Source organism: Thermobia domestica, chromosome 3 (assembly GCF_964235325.1).
Source record: "Thermobia domestica chromosome 3, izTheDome1.hap1.1, whole genome shotgun sequence".
Classification (NCBI taxonomy): Eukaryota; Metazoa; Arthropoda; class Insecta; order Zygentoma; family Lepismatidae; genus Thermobia; species Thermobia domestica.
Genome location: NC_137456.1, coordinates 115,132,929 through 115,153,250, shown reverse-complemented (window position 1 = coordinate 115,153,250; position 20,322 = coordinate 115,132,929). Strand labels below are relative to the sequence as shown.

General features: G+C 33.9%; 1 protein-coding gene across 10 annotated transcripts in view; it reads left to right on the top strand.

Annotated features, from left to right (window-relative positions):
• LOC145680673 (uncharacterized) overlaps positions 1 to 20,322 on the top strand; it is a 613,323-nt gene that overhangs the window by 455,352 nt on the left and 137,649 nt on the right. Inside the window, exon 4 of one of the 10 annotated variants that reach the window (XM_081751488.1) lies at positions 9,874 to 10,213. The exons of 8 other annotated variants lie outside the window; for them this stretch is intronic. In XM_081751488.1, the coding sequence (XP_081607614.1) occupies positions 9,874 to 10,198 (325 nt within the window). In that variant the 3' untranslated portion in view covers positions 10,199 to 10,213. Of the gene's footprint in view, positions 1 to 6,067; positions 6,391 to 9,873; positions 10,214 to 20,322 lie in introns of those variants that run through there. One more of the 10 variants, XM_081751510.1, reaches the window with a different exon arrangement.

Sequence of the window (20,322 nt, the reverse complement as noted above, 5' to 3'; positions counted from 1 at the left end):
TGCGGTTGTTTTTCCGATATTAACACATATGCAAATACTTCTGAAAAATATGTACGATATGTACAGAAACACATTTCACCGTGCAGAGCTGCAGTTTTTGATGGCTATGCAACAGGCAATAACACCAAAAATGTTGAACGACAGAGAAGAGCAATGTCAAAGATGTCTCTACAATCGCGTTTGATGAAAATACGAAAGTAACTACTGAGCAAGCACCCTTTTTACTGAACTCTAAAAATAAAAGACGTTTGATTGATTTCTTCAAAATTCACTTTAGCTCTTCAAGCATTACAATGTACGAAGATGAAGGAGATGTAGATGCTCTGATTGTCAGCACAGCTATTAATCTAAGTAAATAAAACACTTTTGTTGCTGTAGTAGTAGGAACTGACTCTGACTTATTGGCCATCTTAATTGCTCTAACAATTCCAGATACTACAGTGTACTTTGTGAGGCCGAAAACAAACAAAATTGAACAGAAATGCTTCCACATTGGCAAAATCCAAAGGAAACTAGAGTCACTGAAGGACATCTTTCACAGGGTGTCTTCACTCTATCACAGAGTATAACACATCATCATCTTTTTTTCAACAAAGGCTGCCATCAAAATTCTTCAGAAGTAGCAAGAACTATCTAATGCAGTCACAGTCTTCCACCAACCCAATTTATATCCCCAAACTGTCATTAAAATAGGAGAAAGATTGGTTACGCGGTTGTATGGAGAACACAATTGAATTTCTTTAGGCGAAGTTCGATATAAGCCTACAACAGGATAATGACTAGAAAACTATCCTCAAAATTCAATTCGGCAAATTTCCCTCTTACAAGTGCTGCTGCCTCTCAACACAATGTATGTGTTTACCTTCAAGTACACTAATGATTGGGGAATGATTTGAACCCAACAAAATGGGGGTAGCAATTAATAGAAGTTAAATTGTTTCCAGTGGCAATTAATAGAAGGTAAATTGCTTCCAGTGCAATAAACTTAAAAGCTGCTCCTGACAGTCTGCTGAACCTTGTATCTTGCCCATGTAAAATCAGAACGCAGAAGGACTGTGACAGCAAATGTGAATATATAAAGGCAGGACTGACTTGTTCCAAACTTTCTTTCAATTGTCGGGGAAATATTTGTTTAAATATGTTAATTCCTGACGACTCTGAAGACCATGAAATTTTCATGTATTAAAGAAGGTAGGTGTAATACATATTTTTAAAACTTTTTACTCCCTATTTGACTATTTACAATGAAGAATCTACTGTACAAGGGAGTTCAAATGAGATGTAAAAACGGATACTTAATTTTCAACAATGGTGGCTCGTTGGTATGTAATCAGTGAGGCACACTACATAACTGTACGTTGGGTTGTGCATCTAAAAGTAGACTCACTGCAAATTAACCATTTGGTATCCTCATGAATATACAACCAAACGTAGTTATTCCGTGTGCACCACCGGTTGCATAACAACATGTCGCCACTGTTTTCAATGTACTTAAAATTATATTACTCTTAAAAAAATTTACAGAATAGGGCTTTTATTTTTCATAATAAAAGTGCTTTTTACAGAATTAAAATATAATAATCCCTTTTCTAGCTGTTAGTTTTTTTTTTTTTTGGGGGGGGGGGCATGTCGGACAAAGATCCTCTTTAGTCGCCATTTTGGTATGAAATTCACATAGGTTTTATGAAAGTTTAGAAATTTTAGTTTGGAATCCAAGGCATGAATGCCATAAATCCAGCACAACTATGAATTTCAAAACTTTACGTGCTGGACTAATAGCGATTAATTTTTATCCAACTACTTTTAATCAAAAACATAGAATATCTCGACTAATTTTATTCCGATTTAGATGATTCTTTTTTTAAAACAAAGCTAATTAAATGCTGAATATAAACTATTCCGAGCATTGTTTGCGAATTCCTAACGATTTTGGAGATTTTCTACAACCAATTCAAGAACAGGACTTTTAAACTGTATCACTTTATACTTTAATGGAAAATGGTGGCTTTCTGTCAAACTTTACGAGAAAGAAGTATTAAGAAAAGTTATAGATTAGAGCTTCTAGAACAAAAGTGCTTTTACAGAATTGGAATATCTTAAATAGTCTCAGAGTTACAAGCTAAAATCGTTAGCCATGCGCATTTCGGACGGCCGCCATCTTTGGCCGCCATTTTGAGGATGAAGCGCACACGGGATTTTAGGGGACTTTTGATATTTCATTTAAGATCACATGAAAAACAAATCCTGAAATTTTCAGCTTTTTCTAAATTATTTCAGCTCGACACCCTTTTTGGTCCTTTATTTACTGGGCTATACGCGGCCGTGTTTGTTGGAGAGCCCAACGCTGGGTCTCGAAAACCTTATACTCGTCAATCACATTCGGATCAAAGTCAAGATAATATCACAACCTTTGTTGTTACACTGGTTCCTGATTCCTGGAACACTGAAATTTGCATTCTGAAGGGCTACAATATATCCTTCCTAAAAGCGACACAGATTTACCAACATTTTCTACCTGGTGAGGGAACGTCAAGAGTTAGAAAATATTATACGTAATACTCCCGAAAGCTGCTTAGTTTGAGTGGAATTTTCGGTCCAGTGAGAAAACATAACACTTTTCCCAAAGCTCAAACCTCATATACCACACTGACAGACACGCCTGACCAAGGTCTAGCAAAGTTCATTCTGCACGCGGGAAGAAGGAATTACGTTTGGTCAAATATACTCGGAACAGTTTTCTGCATAAATATAAAACATCTCCTCTCCGACCAATTGATATGACGCTGCTCCAATATAGTATGCACTTACACCCTTTTCACTTAGCAACTCTATCGTTGGATTTTAGTTTTCGTTAATAATCTTGTCGTTTGCAATATAAATGTGCCCTGTGAGATGTGATTATGTTGTTTAGACCAGGGTTGGCAAAAAACCCGATTTTTATTGAAAAAACAAAAAACAGTTTTGGTTTAAACCTTTTTTTGTTTGTTTGTTTGTTTGTTTGTTTAAACCAGTTCTTCTTTGGTTTAAATAATTTGCTGTATTTATTTATATTACATATGGACAGTAATAGGTTTGTTTCGCCTTGGTGTTATTATGGAACAACGGGGTTATACTGGAAGGAGTCACATAGATCCCTAAGCTTAAAGCAGAATCCAAACCGCTTCTCGGCTTATATCCGAGAGAAATTGTTCTCCATTTGGACTCGAAATCGGAACTAATTGGCGACAAATGCAATGAGTAAGCCGTCTCACTGACGAAGGACTTCTGATAAAAATACGTTGTACTGATCTTTACATATTTGCTAATATAATTGTCAAAAGTCGTTTCAGAAGCATAAAAAGATAAAGAGTTGCACAAATGAAACCATTATACAGAATTATATATAAATCGGGAAACTCCCGTCTTACTCATTGGAAAAAATGCTATTATTGCTAGACATGTAAAATTTTATGGTATCATAATCAGTATACTGAAACTGAGATATTAAAGTGGAAATTTAGTATGTTGATATCATTCAATTCAATTAAAACTGAAAGTCGAATCCAAGCTAGTTTTGCAAACTACGTAGGCAGTCGATAAATTTTGCCAATTTCTATCAATATATTTAAGCAACGTTTGCTTCTTTATAAAACAATAGACATTAAAACAAGCATAAATATACAATTTGGATTCGTTTCGTATGTTCAGGCTTAACATCCTTATATAATACCTAGGTTATTAAGGAAAGGATTTCTGCTTAAAATGACATCCGAACCGCTACTTGATTTACACTTGAAAGAAGGGTTGTGGTTCGACGGAGAATTGAACATGGGACGCCTTGATTAAAAGGTGAAAAGGAGATAAAACTAATGCAAATGGTTTGATATGTGGAAACATTACCATGAAGTTCATACGATTTAAAGCATTTTTCGTTTTTCTTTTCTTTTTTTTCTTTTTTTTTGGTTTAACCAGTTGGATTGTTTGAACCAACCAATCCTGGTTAAGACCAAAGGAGATTGATGATTAGTATATTAATCCAATTGTAATATGGTAGGAAACGGGAGAACACAAAAAAAAAACTCAGATTGTGTGGGAATCGAACCAGGAATCTCTCGCACCAGAGGTGAGTTTTCAAGTATTAAGCCAGCGTGCCCCCGACCTGTGTATATGTTATACTTTTGATTGGTAGCGTCTTTTTGAGCACAGAAGCTATATGAGGCATGCACCTTCAGCTTAACGTGGCATCTGAACAACGAGTTTCCACCGAGTTCCTCTTTTTGTCCAGCGCTTACGCTACCATATAGCCACGTGATAGTTCGCACATTACACTTTTATAACGTAAAGTATTAGGCAGCCAATGCAATGTCTCTCATCGATGTTGGGAAGATTAGTACTAAAATTACGACACATTTATTGACTTGAGCATACTTTTCATTTCATCATACTAGTATAAAAATGACAAATATCTGTCATTGAACTCACGACGAAATCTTTAATAAACGTAAGTGTGTTCCCATATTCCTAAGCAAATCATAAATTGTACTGAATATTTCTTTTGTTTTCAATGGTATGTTATTAATGTTAAATCTGGCAACATTGTAATTAATGTAGTCATCAGAGTTTGCCTTTGTTATGTATTTTAAACGAACTCGAAACAATAAAACAGATATAGAACATAAAATCGTTTTGCTAATGCATACTGAAAATAAGGGTGGTAAGTAAGTCACAGGCATGAAAGATGCGCTTCTTTAAACAAAAATGGTCAGAATTACGGTTTCTCCAATCGCTTATTATTATTATTATTATTATTATTATTATTATTATTATTATTATTATTATTATTATTATTATTATTATTATTATTATTATTATTTTGATGTCTATTACAGAGATGGAGTAAAATCGAGATTTTTAAAATTAGAATATGTAAATAGAAAATGTATTTTTATGTCTATTCAGTTTCTAACGTACTGATCTGTAGAGTGAAATGAATATCATGACCTTGAATGTTTTTCTTATTTGAAAATATTTTACATTGTAAAATTTTACGGACTTTAGAAGCATTTAGTTTCAGCTCGATGCGAATAAATTGTAGGTAAATGTAAATTAAATCAGTGGTGCTAGAAATATTGAAAGAAAAAGTAAAACTTTTATTCTTTTCAACTAAAATATTCTTGACAAAGAGCTCCTTCGTGGCTAAGCGGTTAGCGTACGCGCCTTTGGCGTGGGAGACCCGAGTTCCATTCCCGGGTTCCGTGTGGTTGGTGCTCATGTGGTTGGATTCCGCATTAATCAGTAAGTCCACGTCTCGTATATCCTCGCTGCTGAACGGGATGTTAAATCAGCTCATATTCATGACAAGACGTGGTATATTACAGTAAAATAAATAAAAAATATTGATACTAATAAGTTGAATTATTATTTCATATTGAAGACAAGAAATGTACTGTTCTAAAATATTTATTCATTTCAACCACAACTTCTTTCTCCTTTCCTTTGTAAATGATCCACTTGGAGTGGTCATTTCATTGTATTAACCTAACATATACTCGTCAGTTTAGTAATTGTTGGATTTGAGAAACTCGAGGATTCATCGTCGCAGAAACCAAAGGTTTTCGTTAAATTCTGTTAATCGTATCAGGCCTGTCTATTCAAGAATGTTCTTGCCTCCGTAAAATCCATTATTATATTATCCTTCCCCCTTCTTGGTCTCCAAAGCCTTTCCAACTAGAATTCACTGTTCGTATATTTTCGTCCTAGCACTTACTGCTAATCGTAGATTCCTTGATATTAACTGTTTGATATTTTGTGAGGTATACTTTATTAAACGTAAAATTATGATTAATGCATCATGGTCAATTTGTAACAAGTTCAAAGATAATACTTTTGATATTGAGTTTGATGTTTAATGTCAGGATTCTTTGAACAAAGTAAAGGTTATTCTTTTAAAACAATTTACCAATGCAAACTATGTTTAGCGTAATATATTGAGTAATGTGTGTTTATATGAAGTGCGTAAGTTCTGGATACTTAACAATAATATTTGCAAACAAAACATTACTATAAAACTTCAATTATTTTCTTTCAGCAATATGGTGTCATCAGCAGTCATTCAAGAACAGAGTTTGAGGCATATGAGCTCAGATGGAAAGGGATACGTTTGTCCCTGGTGTTTCAAAGTAATTCGCTTTGCTAGTTATTTCAACAGACACGTAAAAATGCATACCAAAGAAAGGCCTTTTAGTTGCCACGTGTGTTCAAAAACATTCAGTCAGAAATCTAATTTGTATAGTCATATTAAACATGCTCACTCTGTTAGTAGTTAAACTTCCTGCTGGTTGCTTCTGGAAAGAATATTCAAAGTTGTGAATGATCTATATTTCCTAATGTTCAGTATTGTATTCGATATTATTGAGGGAGTTGTATTTCTGAAAACATTGTATGTATTGTAACACCTTTCTGATGTACGTAACATGTAAATAAATAAATAAATAAATAAATAAATAAATAAAAATATAAAAACACTGAATTTTTGCTATGAATATCTGAGCGTCATTGTGTATTTTCGCACACAATAAATAGACAGATAATTTTAATACAGTAAAACTTATTCAAGGGAATTCTTGTTGGATTAAGCATTGCACAGCATATTCCAGCCTATGTGAATTTGTAGAAATTCCTCGAGATGTCTTATGACGGAAATTTTTATAATTTTAACCAGTGTTTTTCTAATAATATTTTGTACTCCTTTATTTGCAATGGGCTTATACATAATGACGTCATGCCTATGCCATTACTATATTTTCAAGGTTTTATACACATTACATGAAGTTTATCATATGTTATTATGATCTTTGCTTTGGTAAATAACAGAAAGTTACATTAAATAAACATTTAGAAAAAATGTTTATGATTACATGAGTATTGTATTTTCCTTTCGTTGTTTTGTTTTGTATTTTGTCATAAAATTATATAGTTATTAAACTAAAATCATATTGGTATAAAATATGTCATGCGTTTCTTAACAGCTATATATCAAAGTACATAGATGTTTATTCAGTGCAGAAAATGCTACAAATAAAACATACCAATTAAAAAGTTGTTTCTTTTTTATATCCACTTTACCTCTTTGTTCATCATTTGCGTATGAACTGAGCCTGCAGTCGCAGTTTCTGTAGTTAATGATGTTATCTGTTCATGATTTTTTATGCTAATAAAAGCTTTGGACTTCAATAAATTACGCTCAAACATTTAGGAAAGAGTTAATTCGTATATAAAATAAAGTTACCTGAGTGAATTAGCATACCATTAATTTTCTTTCCAATCCTAACTTGTAGTATAAACTTTTTCTTTTAAATTCTGTATATTAAACTTTCTATTTAGACCTTTTCTACAATTATGACAAAATTAATGTCAACATATATTTATTCGTCCGAAAAAAAGCTGGAGATTCATATAGGTAATTTGTTTCAAAACACACTATAATTAAAAAAAAAAATTCCTCTTTCTGGGACAGATACTTCTCTTACAGTGCCGAAAGTCTATAATATTATAGTGAAGATCTGCCTACCGTAGATATAGTCATTAAGTACGTAAAATAATGTAAATTTCAAACTTATAAGAAAGTTTGATGTAGTTAAAAAATGTTATAAAAAACGTATCCACCATCTTTTTTTAAATACCCTGTATCCTGAAATGTATGGAATACTCGTGACATCGTTTTTTTAACACATCATTCTTCGCTCTTCCAAATACGAGGGAATTTCTGAATTAATTTTACTAATTTATTTTTTTGAGTCTATTTATATGTTCTTTGCTTTGTAGAAGTGAATATGTATAACATTAGGGTAGTGCGAATGAAATGTCACCTTTAGGTGGCAAAGGAAAAATAACAAACCTACAATTCTTTCATAATCATTCGTTAATTATCTGTCTCCTTTAGCCTACAGAGTATAACCATCCAATATAAAATTGATATCATTTTCATTTAATTTGTTTTACTTATTTCAAGAAGAATATGTAAAATTGTAAACAGAAGTAGATTACAGGTGTTATCTGACCTAATTTTATTATTAAAGGAACGGTGGCTTACTCGTTCATCTCTGGAGTATGGGGTACGTGGTTTGATCCAAGACAATTTAAGCTTGTGGCAGATGATGTATTTTTCTCAAGACTCTCGTTATATATACATACGTCATTCAGTCATTTTTTCCTTTCATTAGTCTTCGTCTGTTTAGCCTAAAAGGCATAATCGTAGGACATTAAATTAGAATTCATTCTATTTTATTAATTTCGTTATTTATCAGAGCGCTTACGTGTGATGTAAAGGTTGCCTGGTTCGATACAAGGTAATTTGTGCTTGAGTGAGATATATTGGACTTCCTGTTAATTTTCTCCATTCTTCCCATTATCTGTTTCACTGATTTATTCGTAATCAGTTACTTGCATTCGCCATCGTTGTTTTTTGTTTTAGTCTTACTGGGCATATTGTGGGATATTAAACGAAATATTCCACATGATTTTTGAAAACATGTAACCCTAGCAGAGCTCTAACAAAATCTTGTGTTAGAGAAATTTGAAATCACGTTCTCTAAACACCTAATCGAAATACTGTAATGAATAATGTTAAAAGGAATAAGAGTGGACGATAAAGCATATCGAGCTTGATAAGTGAAAATTCTTGTTGTAGTAGTCATTCATATCAATCACAAAAATGTACGTACAGCAGTGCTTAAGAGGCCTCATCCCAGCGAAATTAAAATTTTACAGTAATTATGTGATATCTTCAAATAGATAAAAGATAATCGAAATGTGGAACAAGAGCGCTCTAGATAATATCATTTTACATGAGATACCGTTATCACAACTCACTTATCTGCTTTCAATTTCAAGCCATTTTGAAAATCGGCATTTATTTTCGCGTGTATAAACGGCTGAAAACGGAAAGCCACTAGGTGACTTGTGATAACGGTACCTCACGCAAAATAATATTGTCTAGGGCGCTCTTGCTCCACATTTCAATTATCTTTTATCTATTTGAAGATACCGCATAATTACTGTAAAATTAGCGGTATTTTAATTTCGCCAGGATGAGGCCTCTAACCATTATTCCATAACGTAAGAACTTCCGTGATTCTTTGACCGCATGATAGAGAGACTTTGTGGATCTGATTTTCGTTCCGAGCGCGAATAATAGAGATACCTATTTAAAAATGTTTTGATTCTATTGTTTGCATTTGCTTAATACACCAGCATCATAATAAAAATGCATTTATGTGTTTCCTTCTGTCTGTCTAACATAATAACTTTGGCAATTTTGTTAAACTGTGTTTTCTTTTAGTTCTGTTGATTTAGGTTAATATTGGTTAAAAAGTGTAAATTCAACCCAGGTTAGAAGACAACGCATGAGTAAGATGTCAAACGAACACAAAACATGCTGATTCTGATGCTAAGATTTGTTTTAATTAATTTACATGCATTTTACGTTTTTCTGTATTACATTCGATTTGTCTGTGTTTATCTCTATTTGAATGAGGTTTTCATATTTTGAACATAAAGTCATTAGAACCGTCCCGTGGCATACGCAGAGAGGTGTTCCAAAATTTAGCCCACAAGCTTGAATCTCCTGTGATAAAATTATGTATATGGCCCTAAAACCATCTGTTATCCTCCTTATTCCAGATATATAATCTTTCACATCTTTCAAACAATTATGCATAGTTTATTAACACAGTATTACTGAAGAGTAATAGAATTATGATGATAAATTTCTTGACAATTCTGTGCTCTGTAACTTTATCGTAATGCTTAGTAGTTTGAAGATTGTGCTTGCAAATTGTATAAATGTAATACTGTAGGTGTGGTACAAATGAACTGTATTATTCTTTCTTTCAGCCCTACCATACGCAATGAACTCACAGGTGAAAGTGTCCCTGCAACACGAAAACCAATGAAAGTCTATTTTTGCTCTTGGTGTCCGAAACGCTTTCCTTATAATAGTCAATTGGTAATGCATGAAAGGATTCATACAGGAAAGAAACCATTCTCTTGCTCCATTTGCTCTAAAAGTTTCAGTTTAAAAGGAAATATGAAAAATCACGAAAAAATTCACACAAAAAACAAGCCGTATTTCTGTGTAATTTGTAGCAGAAACTTTGCATCACAAGAGCAATTGGACACACACAATTTATTTCACAAATGGGGCAAAAAGTCATCGTAATATACTAATGTAAATACTTTAGATGATTGCCATAAAGATAATTGGATTTTATCCGTATATATATATATATATTCAGATGTTCTAAAAATGGCGCCCACGGACCACAGAGCATTATTCTACAAGTCAAAGCAAAAAATATATTTGTATACCTTTCGAGTTCTCGTCTGAAGACACAAATTGCACTATGTGGCAACGTCGCAAATAAAGAACCATAGATTGGATCTATCAATCTATCACTGGCATCACTTATTAGTTTAGCAATCGATTCAACTGCTTGTTGTATTCGTAGAGTAATCTAATGGCTCCAAGTTAATCTGTGATGTTGCCACATTCTGAAATTTTGATTCCTTATAGCGGCTAAAGGAGGCCTCGGAAAGCAAACCATCATATAGTATTTTCTCTTTATTTTGGCCTGTAGAATAGTGCTCTGTGGTTCGTGGGCGCCAGTTTTAGAACACCCTATATATATATAAGGTTTCTCATTTTTTTACTTCAGAGTTTTTTAAGTCTCCTCTCTAAAATGATTTCACATCAGACCAAAGTAATCCATAAGAAAAATTAGCTCAATTGAATAATATTAAATAGCCCGAAGCGACCTCGAATTTTGAATGCATTTACCTTGTACAATATGAGGATAAGGTACTTTATAAGTTTGGAAAGACAATTGTAAGTTAATAATCATAAATTATGAAAGTAATAAATATTAAATGATTGGAAATAAAGTAAGATTTGTGTTTGTAGTGGAAAGCTACCCTAATACTATGTCACATGTCCCTTCCTTTTAAAAATTTTTTTACTTGGATGCAAGATGGCGGATTTCAGTATGGCTTCCAAGCTGTCGTTTAATCTCCATCATCTCTAGCCAAGAAGTGTTGTCACTCCTTCTAGCCGTTCCAAACGTATCAGGTACCTGTGCCTCTTATTGTATACTGTACGTGCATTCAAAACTTGAGGTCGCTTGGGACACCATTTAATATTATACGATTGAACTATTTATATATATATATATATATATATATATATATATATATATATATATATATATATATATATATATATATATATATATATATATATATATATATATATATATAATTGTGGGCATTAAGCTTGCAACACCAAGAAAGAGTTATCGGATTGACACTATAAGTGCAGAATATATAGAAGATAAAGGGATAGTAAAATTAGCGGTGTATCAGATGCGTCGGGTACAACTCCTGAACAGCAACCGGAGACACGTTAGAAGTTGAACGTTCCGCTGGGTATTGATGTGACGTGAATGTAGCTGGGTGATCTGACAAAATTTTGTTGTCGAAGGTAACCTCAGTTATACAGCAGGTTTCCGCCTTTGATCACAGAGTTGTAGCATATTGCGACTACATATTATCCTTCTGTTACACTAGTGCTTCTGTGGAACGGAATGCAATCGCAGTGATACGAATATAGTATCCATGATTCCAGAAACGTAATACAGAACGATGTGAAAGATCCCAACGACTGCATTATATCACAGATCGAGAAAGCATATTTCTTGTATAAATTACTAGAGCAAATCTAACAGCCATATCGTTAGTATTGACGTACGAATTCGAAATTGTTTCGCAACTTGAACTTATCGTTGTATACTTCAATAAAAGACGCAGTGTTCCACTACTTCTTTGATTTGTGTGTTCGTTTGTTTCCTTGCCAAGTACGTTTGGTCTATGATTGTATAGGGTTATTCAAAAAGCGCTCCGGTTTTGTTACACCAAATTATGAACTATATTTTTTCAAATGCACTAACGAAATTCATAAACATGTTCATCACACATTCCGATTTCAGATATGGGGAGTGACGTCTGGCATAAGACCTCCTCTACTGCGCTGGCGTGCAATAACTCTGTTCGTGAAATTCGCTATGACTGCCTGATACCGCATGTTTTGTTCAGAACGACCACTACGACGACGCCCAGGACTTTTAATACTCACTGTTGAACCCGTTTCAATGAACTTTTTCATAAGTCTGCGAACTGTTGATTCACTCGGTGCCTCATTTCGGCCTAAACCCGCGTGAAGTCACCTGACAGTTGCTTACTTTCTCCGTTCTGGTAAAAAGTTTTCACAATTAGCACGCGTTGCACTATAGTAAACTGCTCCATGGCTAGATGCAAACTGAAGAAATACGAGAAAGTCAGACTAAGTCGGCAATCGGAATGTTTGTGGGAAAGCAGAAATACAAAATGTTGCCAACCGAGGGACAAAAATTTGCCAAACGATCCAAAACCGGCGCGCTTTTTGAATAACGCTATACAACGCCTTACACACCAAAGACTTTTCTTAGTTACAATTGGTGATTTTTGGGAAGTGTCACATCCATTCTGAATGCCCATAGTAGAGCCAGTCACTTCAGGACTTTCTGCTAAGGTTACGCGATATTGTCACACACCGTGCGAAACAGTAAGTATAATCATTTCACTTTCGTACCTTAAGCCATGACTCGAAAAATCTCGGGCGCCAGGGCAACTAGAAATATGAACCTGGGGTGTTGTTAAGGCCAAAACATCTATCAAATTGATTTGGTATAAAGGTCCTTCTCGGGTCGTTTTGCTTGGAATGCTAGAGTGAGTTTAATTTTTGAAACATGTTCGCAAGATGTAGCCATCAATGTAATTCCCTCTGGAGTGAGAATTTAGCCCTCGCTATTGCAAAACATGGTCATTTCCACCTTTTGAGCACTGGCAGTAACTTTAAATTTCTTTGGTGGTGGGTAGTGTATGTGTTTCATTTGACGGTTGCGGTTCATTTCAGGATTGAAAACCGATATCAATGTACTCTTCAGTAAAGTGATATTTCGTCCATGTATTTATGTCGTATTGTAAAGGCAGAGAGCTGTTCAGGGACCACAGAGAACTTTACGAGAGAGAGATGAAGATTCAAACGTTTTTGAATCCCGCTTTACTTAAAGAATAACATAAATTAGGTAGGGTAAGCGATATTACGCATTTAAGTTAGTGCTTGGCTAGTCACATTTCCGAACTTGTTCCCATCAATTTGTTTTTATTATTCTGAATAAAGTTTGATGTTTATGTATAAACCGCCCGAATTTTATTATGCTACGTGAAATTCAGGTGGTTCGCAGAGAAACATCACATCTTGGACAAATTAAACAGCAATAATTAGAAGTGTCGTGAGATATTGGTAGAATTTTACCACGTACAGTACAGAACAGCTACGTAAACGTATAACTGAAAATGTGGAGTTTGATGTCAAAACAAATAAATAAATAAATAAATAAAAATGAGGTCTGATCAAGAAAAGGTGCAAATTCAGAGGATGAATTACCTTATATATATTATTTTTATATCACGTGTTTACACTATTTTTTCCTACAATCATAAAGTAACAGAACAAAATAATTCTACACCTGATGCTGCAGGCAATAGTTTAAAAATATACTCCTTAATTTTCTAGAAGATTGTTTATAAGTGGCAATGAAAGTTTGAAGCCTAAATACTATACTTATATGAAAAAGAAAATGTTATATACAACAGTATCTTTTTATTCACCTCTGAATAAAAAAAAAATGTGACGTTTCATTAGTGTCAACAGATTATTTATTGTTATTTTTGAATGTATTATTTCACTTTTTCAATGTATTATTCCTAAAACTTCATTACATGGTTACCTATCACTTATGTAGTACTATTTTTGTGAGTCTTGTGGGAAATCATTGGAAGAAGTTACTAGTAATTGTGTTATTGATTCATACATTCTCTTATCTTTTATAGAGCGTTACTGTTAAGGTTCTTGCGTTAAGGATGTATCTTCTTGGTTGTAAGATGTCAAGAAGTTTTATATCGGAAGATTATTGAGTTGGAATTAGATGTGAAGAGGAGCTGAATAATGATTCCTTCATTACACACACACATTCAATGCATCCCTTCTTTCGAGGTTTCTGATTTTTAGCTACCTTTAGGTACTAGCCACTCTACTCATTCCGTACTGGCCTGTTCCTACGGTTATTCAAATTATGAAATCTCGATTTGAATAAACAGTAAACGTCCTTCAGTACATAATACATGTAGGTCAAGATTAGTATTTAATTTTAAGCACTCAGACTATCTTGTTGTACCCGTAGTTAACTTATGCTTTATCGTAAGATCTTTTTTCTTACGAAAAGGTATTCCCTATGTTGTAAACATTTTTAGAATATTTATGTTCTGATTGGTAACATCGTAGACACACCATATCATAGCATAGGGAAGTATTCTACTTCGTATTTTTGCTGATTGAGAACACTGTTCACTCGAATGTCGTTTCCATCTGTTTATGCTAAATAGATGTTTTTTCATTGATTAATGCCTCCTATCTGAAGCAAAATTAATGTATGTTCTTCCATTTTTAAATAAATTTATTGCTTTATTAACACCTTTCATAAATGTTTTGATTGTTTGTTGTATACGTTGTCATTGGGAAAAGTTTGAGATATAATGTTAAAACGTGTGCAAAGTCAATAAAGTATATACCCTGAACAAGTGTTACTGATTTTGAGCTATCTCTTTCCTACAAAGGTAGAAATAACGGTGAGGGGAACTGAAGTGCATACTATAGTCAATGTCAGTATTATAGCGGCTTAACTCCAGTTTTTTTTCTAATTTACGGAATAAAAAATTTAGTCAATGTCAATGGAACGATGTTTCATGGTTTATCAATACTATATTTCAACTGTATTTAATAGCTATTGTCGAAGATAGAGATACGTTTGTTCAAGGGAGAATGAAGCTGAAGCTGAACACTTGGACTGTACTAAAATGTGATAGTAATACTTTTTGGTGACGTGTTTTATGATATTGAAGCCTCCTTGTCGAACTTAGTAGGTTATACGTCTGGGAATTTGTTTATTTGTAAAATTATTGATCGGTGATAAAAGTGTAAAATTAATTAATGGTTTTGAGAAGCAATACGAACTGATTGTTCTAACAATCTGAGATAATTTTGTGATTAAGGGATGTTCAACATATCCTCTTTTCTTTGTTAATTAGAACCATAATGACAAAATTGTAATGGATTGTCGTTTCTACTTGTCATCTGAACAGTCAAAATCCTGTCTTTTTTTTATCAGTATGTGAATATACTCGTATATACTTTGTTTAATACATTACAGTGTTGTGTATCAACAATGTGTGGGCATTTGCTTGTTACACATACTGACGAAAAATATATGTAATCCTACTTTAAAGCCCCCCACCCCCAAAAAAAATCTTTACATCTTAGTTATGAATAAATTTCGCGAGGAAAAAATTATATTTATGTAATAAATTCAAGTAGCATCAATAAAAAAGTTTATCAATAAATAAAAATTAGAACGCTAAGAATTGAAACCATCGACAAAAGGAAATTGAAATTTTGAGTTAGTTTTTCAAGCGTAAACTTGCAACATACATAGATATCAAAGGATAGAAAGAATGATTTTTTCTTATCTTTATCACGAATTTTAGAAAAACTTCATGTGCATTAGAAACACTGTGCAATTTTAAATATTTACTTGTTTTCTGATATGGATTTGAATATAACGTAATATTTTAACGATTGGCGAACGGAGACCAAAGATTCCTATAGCAGTTGCGTGTTATTTTATTGAATTGAAAATTGAATAGGATAATCGATTCCAATTGGGGTTACGAAATATACGAATTTGTGATGAACATACTCTATACTCAAAAACCACTAGGAAGAAAGAGATTCGAACTAGTAGAAGTATCAGTAAAATTTGTCTTTAACTTTATTTCTTCCTTTCAAATTTTACTATTTCAGTATTCCAATAGCATAAAGATTGTGCAAACATGTGAGCTTTACGTTGCGTCAGTTGACCTTCCATTAATGAGATCGGAGGATCAGTATAAAGACATTGCTACTTTCCCCTTACGTAGACTGCATATTGAGGAAACTGTGAAAATCTCTTTTTAGTTCCTAAGTGCAAATTTACGTTCGGGCCTAAACGAAACACACTGCCCTCTACAAGCTAATATTGACCTCATTCAAATATAACAGACAATGCTGGGAAGTTACCTAGTTTTCCTTGTTAGATCATCGATTAAAGAAGCATGTTTAATGGTTATTATTTAAGCAGTCTAATTTCCAGGCCATTTTCGTGCAAGTAAATACATTTAAAATCTTCCAGGTTCCAGCAAATTCCAGCCACAAATGAAGTTATTACTGTCCAGTTAAGGAGAGACAGTATTTCTCATGCTTTAGATGATCCACAAATTGTGATTAAGTTTTCTGGGGACAAACGCTGCTAATATATCATTCATATGACATTATTTATTATGTATTTGTTTATATTATTACATATTTTTATTTTAGTAGGATAAATGAAAGATAGACATAGATAGAAAGCAGAAATCGCCTTAAAGTGTATTATCAATATTCTTGTTATCATTTTAGCATTCGTGGTTGTGTGGTTTCTACTAATGAAGAAGAAACGCAGATAGATTCCTTGCTGTATGATTTAGCGGTGAATTATAAGAGAGTCGAATGTTCTTGGTGTTCCAGATCATTCATTAGAGCAGGCGATCTAAAGAAGCACATTCGTATTCACACAGGAGAGAAACCATTTGTATGTCATTTTTGTTCTAAAAGTTTTAGTGATAACAGTAGCTGGAATAGACACATGAAACTTATACACAATTATTACAAAAAATCTTCAGTCCCTTCGTAACGTCTGTGTTTGTTATCGCTGTTAACAATATTAAGATTTTTGTTTTCTAAACTATTAGAATATCAGGGAAGGAAATATTACTCTCCATTGATGTTCATGGTATAGGAGAAAGTAAAATGCCTACTTTAAAATCTTAAACCTTTTCATCAGAATAAGATAACGTTTAATGTATTTTGTGATATTCTAGGTTATGAACTGGTAAATGATGCATACAGCTACTTATCAATTTTTGATAACATATGTAATTGGAAATAATTAAGATGCCTTGAGTTAACAGGGGTTATACGATGATTGTAGCGCTGGACTGTTGATGGTGGTGTGTTAGAGCAAACTCTATACTTCGCCTATAATAGTGGACAGGCAGTGTGCAGGGAACTGAGCAGACCGTGATAGTGTAAAATGGCTTCTCTGACTTTCAAAGAAGGTCAATTGTTAGCGCTCGGTTATTTGGTGCGGGCGTATAGAAAGTGGCAAGTATGTTGGATGTGTCCCATGGGACAGTGTTTAAGGGCTGAGAGCGTACAAAACTCACGGTAAAACCACATTGGCGAATAGTGACAGTGATCAGAAAAAAAATTCTCAGTGACAGGTCCCGCTGAGCATTAACACATTAAGCGCCAAGCCCCGAAACAAAATTTTTTACTCCGGGCTCAGCAGCGCTCACTGATCTGTTGTACAGGGCGTGAAGTATGCATAACATATATGTACAATGCCCCCAGTAATAGATCAAGTTTCATAACTTAATGGCGTTTAAAATGTTAAAGCGGATTGTCACTCAGAACATTCCTGGGACTGCGATGCAAATAACGGAGGAATTCAAGCAACAGCTCGCACAGTCTGTACCGACAATCACAGTTCACCTTGGGTTCGATTACGTGCTAGGATTGCACTGTAAAACCGCTGACAAGGACCATCACACTTTAGTACCGCGCCAATAGTGTCGCGAACATGTAATATGTACCATCGGTGACTGTATACATATGATATCGTCGGATGGGTCATTAGTACACCTCATTTCAGATCACAAGTATATGTGCCGGAGGTGAAAGGATAATTCGCCCAACCGTGAAATATGGGCCGCGGCGCTGTGAAGCTGGGGCCCACAACATCCTAGTTTTCAGTGGAATCTGTGCTATCACTTACCGGTTGCGTCACAACTCGTGATTTTGTCGCCATTATAGAGGACCATGTGCATCTTATCCGGGCAATTATGCCATATTACAGGATGATACGTCCATTCACACCGCTGGAGCCGTTGCGGCGTGATTTGAATTGCATCATGATGAAGTTATCGCTCTTGGAATGGAATGAGAGGGTGATTATGAGGAGATGGTGATTATGAGAAATGAATGAAATGGTAGAATGAAGAGAGTGGGAGGAAACGGGAGAACCCCGAGAAAACCCACGCACACGGTGTTTGTCCACCACAAAATTTACTTGGCGGGAGCAGGGTTTGAACCCAGGACCCCATGCACCAGAGGTGAACGCTCTACCACTGAGCTACCGCGTCCCCCAGTTATCACTCTTGATCCTAAACATAATCGAGCATTAGTAGCCGGTTTGGAGACACAAATCCGATGCAAATTTCCGCCTTCCTCCTATAATGCGTTATTTTCATATGTAACTGTGTAGGTAGTTTGCCAAATTAAAACTGCTAGTATTTATAACAGTGAAACAACCACAAGAAGTATTTAGTATTTTTCAAAAATGGAAACGAATTGGGTGTGATTATTTCATAGAATGGATAGTTCTGGAAAAGTGCTTTTATAATACTATAGTATAACAACAATCAACACAACAAAGTTAATGGATATCCGTAAAAGTTTGTAAGATGCGGTAATGTTTTAATTAAAAGAAATTGCTTTTTCTTTTAAATATTTAATCATAACTAAAATTAGTTTCAAAGTTCTTTTATATTTGATGGTTTGTGTATCTGGAACTAATACACATGATAATTCACGTGACGTACTTTCAGTGTTATGATATCCTCTAACAGCTATTCGTCTAGAATCCTAGCTCAAGAATATTGGCGGAGTTTGCAAACACATTTTCAGTCATTCAAAATAATTTTAGTCATCCTCGAATCCTGTGCTACGGGTATATCATTGACCTCTGTTACGATGTTAGATAGCACAAATATGGTTCTGTGAGGTAAAATTCAGTATTACTGTTACCAAATGCCCGAAATATTAGTATGGGCAGAACATAAAGTACATGAAATGAAAATTTGGCACATCAAATTTCTTTAATGCTAGGTCAAAGAGTCTTAAGTCCCTTTTTGACCAATTTTACTGTGATACAGTATTGAGAAGGAAAATACAATTTTATGTTTATTATGTACTTGTGTCTAGATTCAGTGATCATAGTTCTTTAAGTTATATACAGAGTATTCTGAAAGGAAACTGACAAACTTCGCACACATGTCTCTCTCATCGAAACCAGAGAAATGTTTATTATGCACTTTGCTGATAAGTGCCTAGTTTTGGAAATACATGCAATTTTAATTAGTTTAGTGAGCAGTACGCCAGATTTATTACATTGCTACCATAAACAAATTCTCTCAACGTGTTCCGTACGAAATACAAAAAAGATGTGTATTTATTTCAGCGAAGTGCAAAATAAACTTTTCTCGTGTTTTGGTGTGAGAAACATGTGTGCAAAATTTGTCGGTTTGCTCCTGGGAAACCCTATATTCTAACATTTGGTCCATATTAAGGACTTATTCAACATATTTTGAAGTTTGCTTTGGGTCTTCTGAAAAATATTATTTCTATTTAAGCTCCTTTGACCATCCACGAACGATTTCGTATATTTAATATGATAAATGTCAATTTATACACTTTGCTGTGTGAAGTTTCATAATTCTGAATCATCTATTGCAACATTTGACTTAAGTAAAACTATAAAATACACGAAAGTTTGCATAAGAAATATACAAATGCAGTATTGAACGTATTAAGGAATACTGCTACATGAGTTAGCAGAAATGATTCCTTTACAAAGGGAGTCAATTACCGTTTGTTTTAATCTACTTGCAAACCGAAAGCTAAGTTCAAATGTGATTATTACGCATATAAAAATATAAAGTAACTTCAGTTTACTCAGGCTGATGCCAGACTATAGCCTAATATATTTTTTTCTTTTTTCTGCAACATAGCACTCTGGTCGAATAATTAATTTTGTAATCGCAGCAATGTAAAGCAAATAATAAATAGTTCAGTGTTAAAACATATCATAAGTAAATAGACATTTCTATATATAAACTTTTCCCTTTTTGAACTGTACCCACGTGACACAGAGACCAAATGGTAACCAAAGGATACATAATATTATCTTGTTGATCAATTTTTAACCTGTTGCGATATGGAATTAATGAATTCAGTGATTTTGTCCTGGAAGATTTTTGCCAATTCTTTACGTAAAC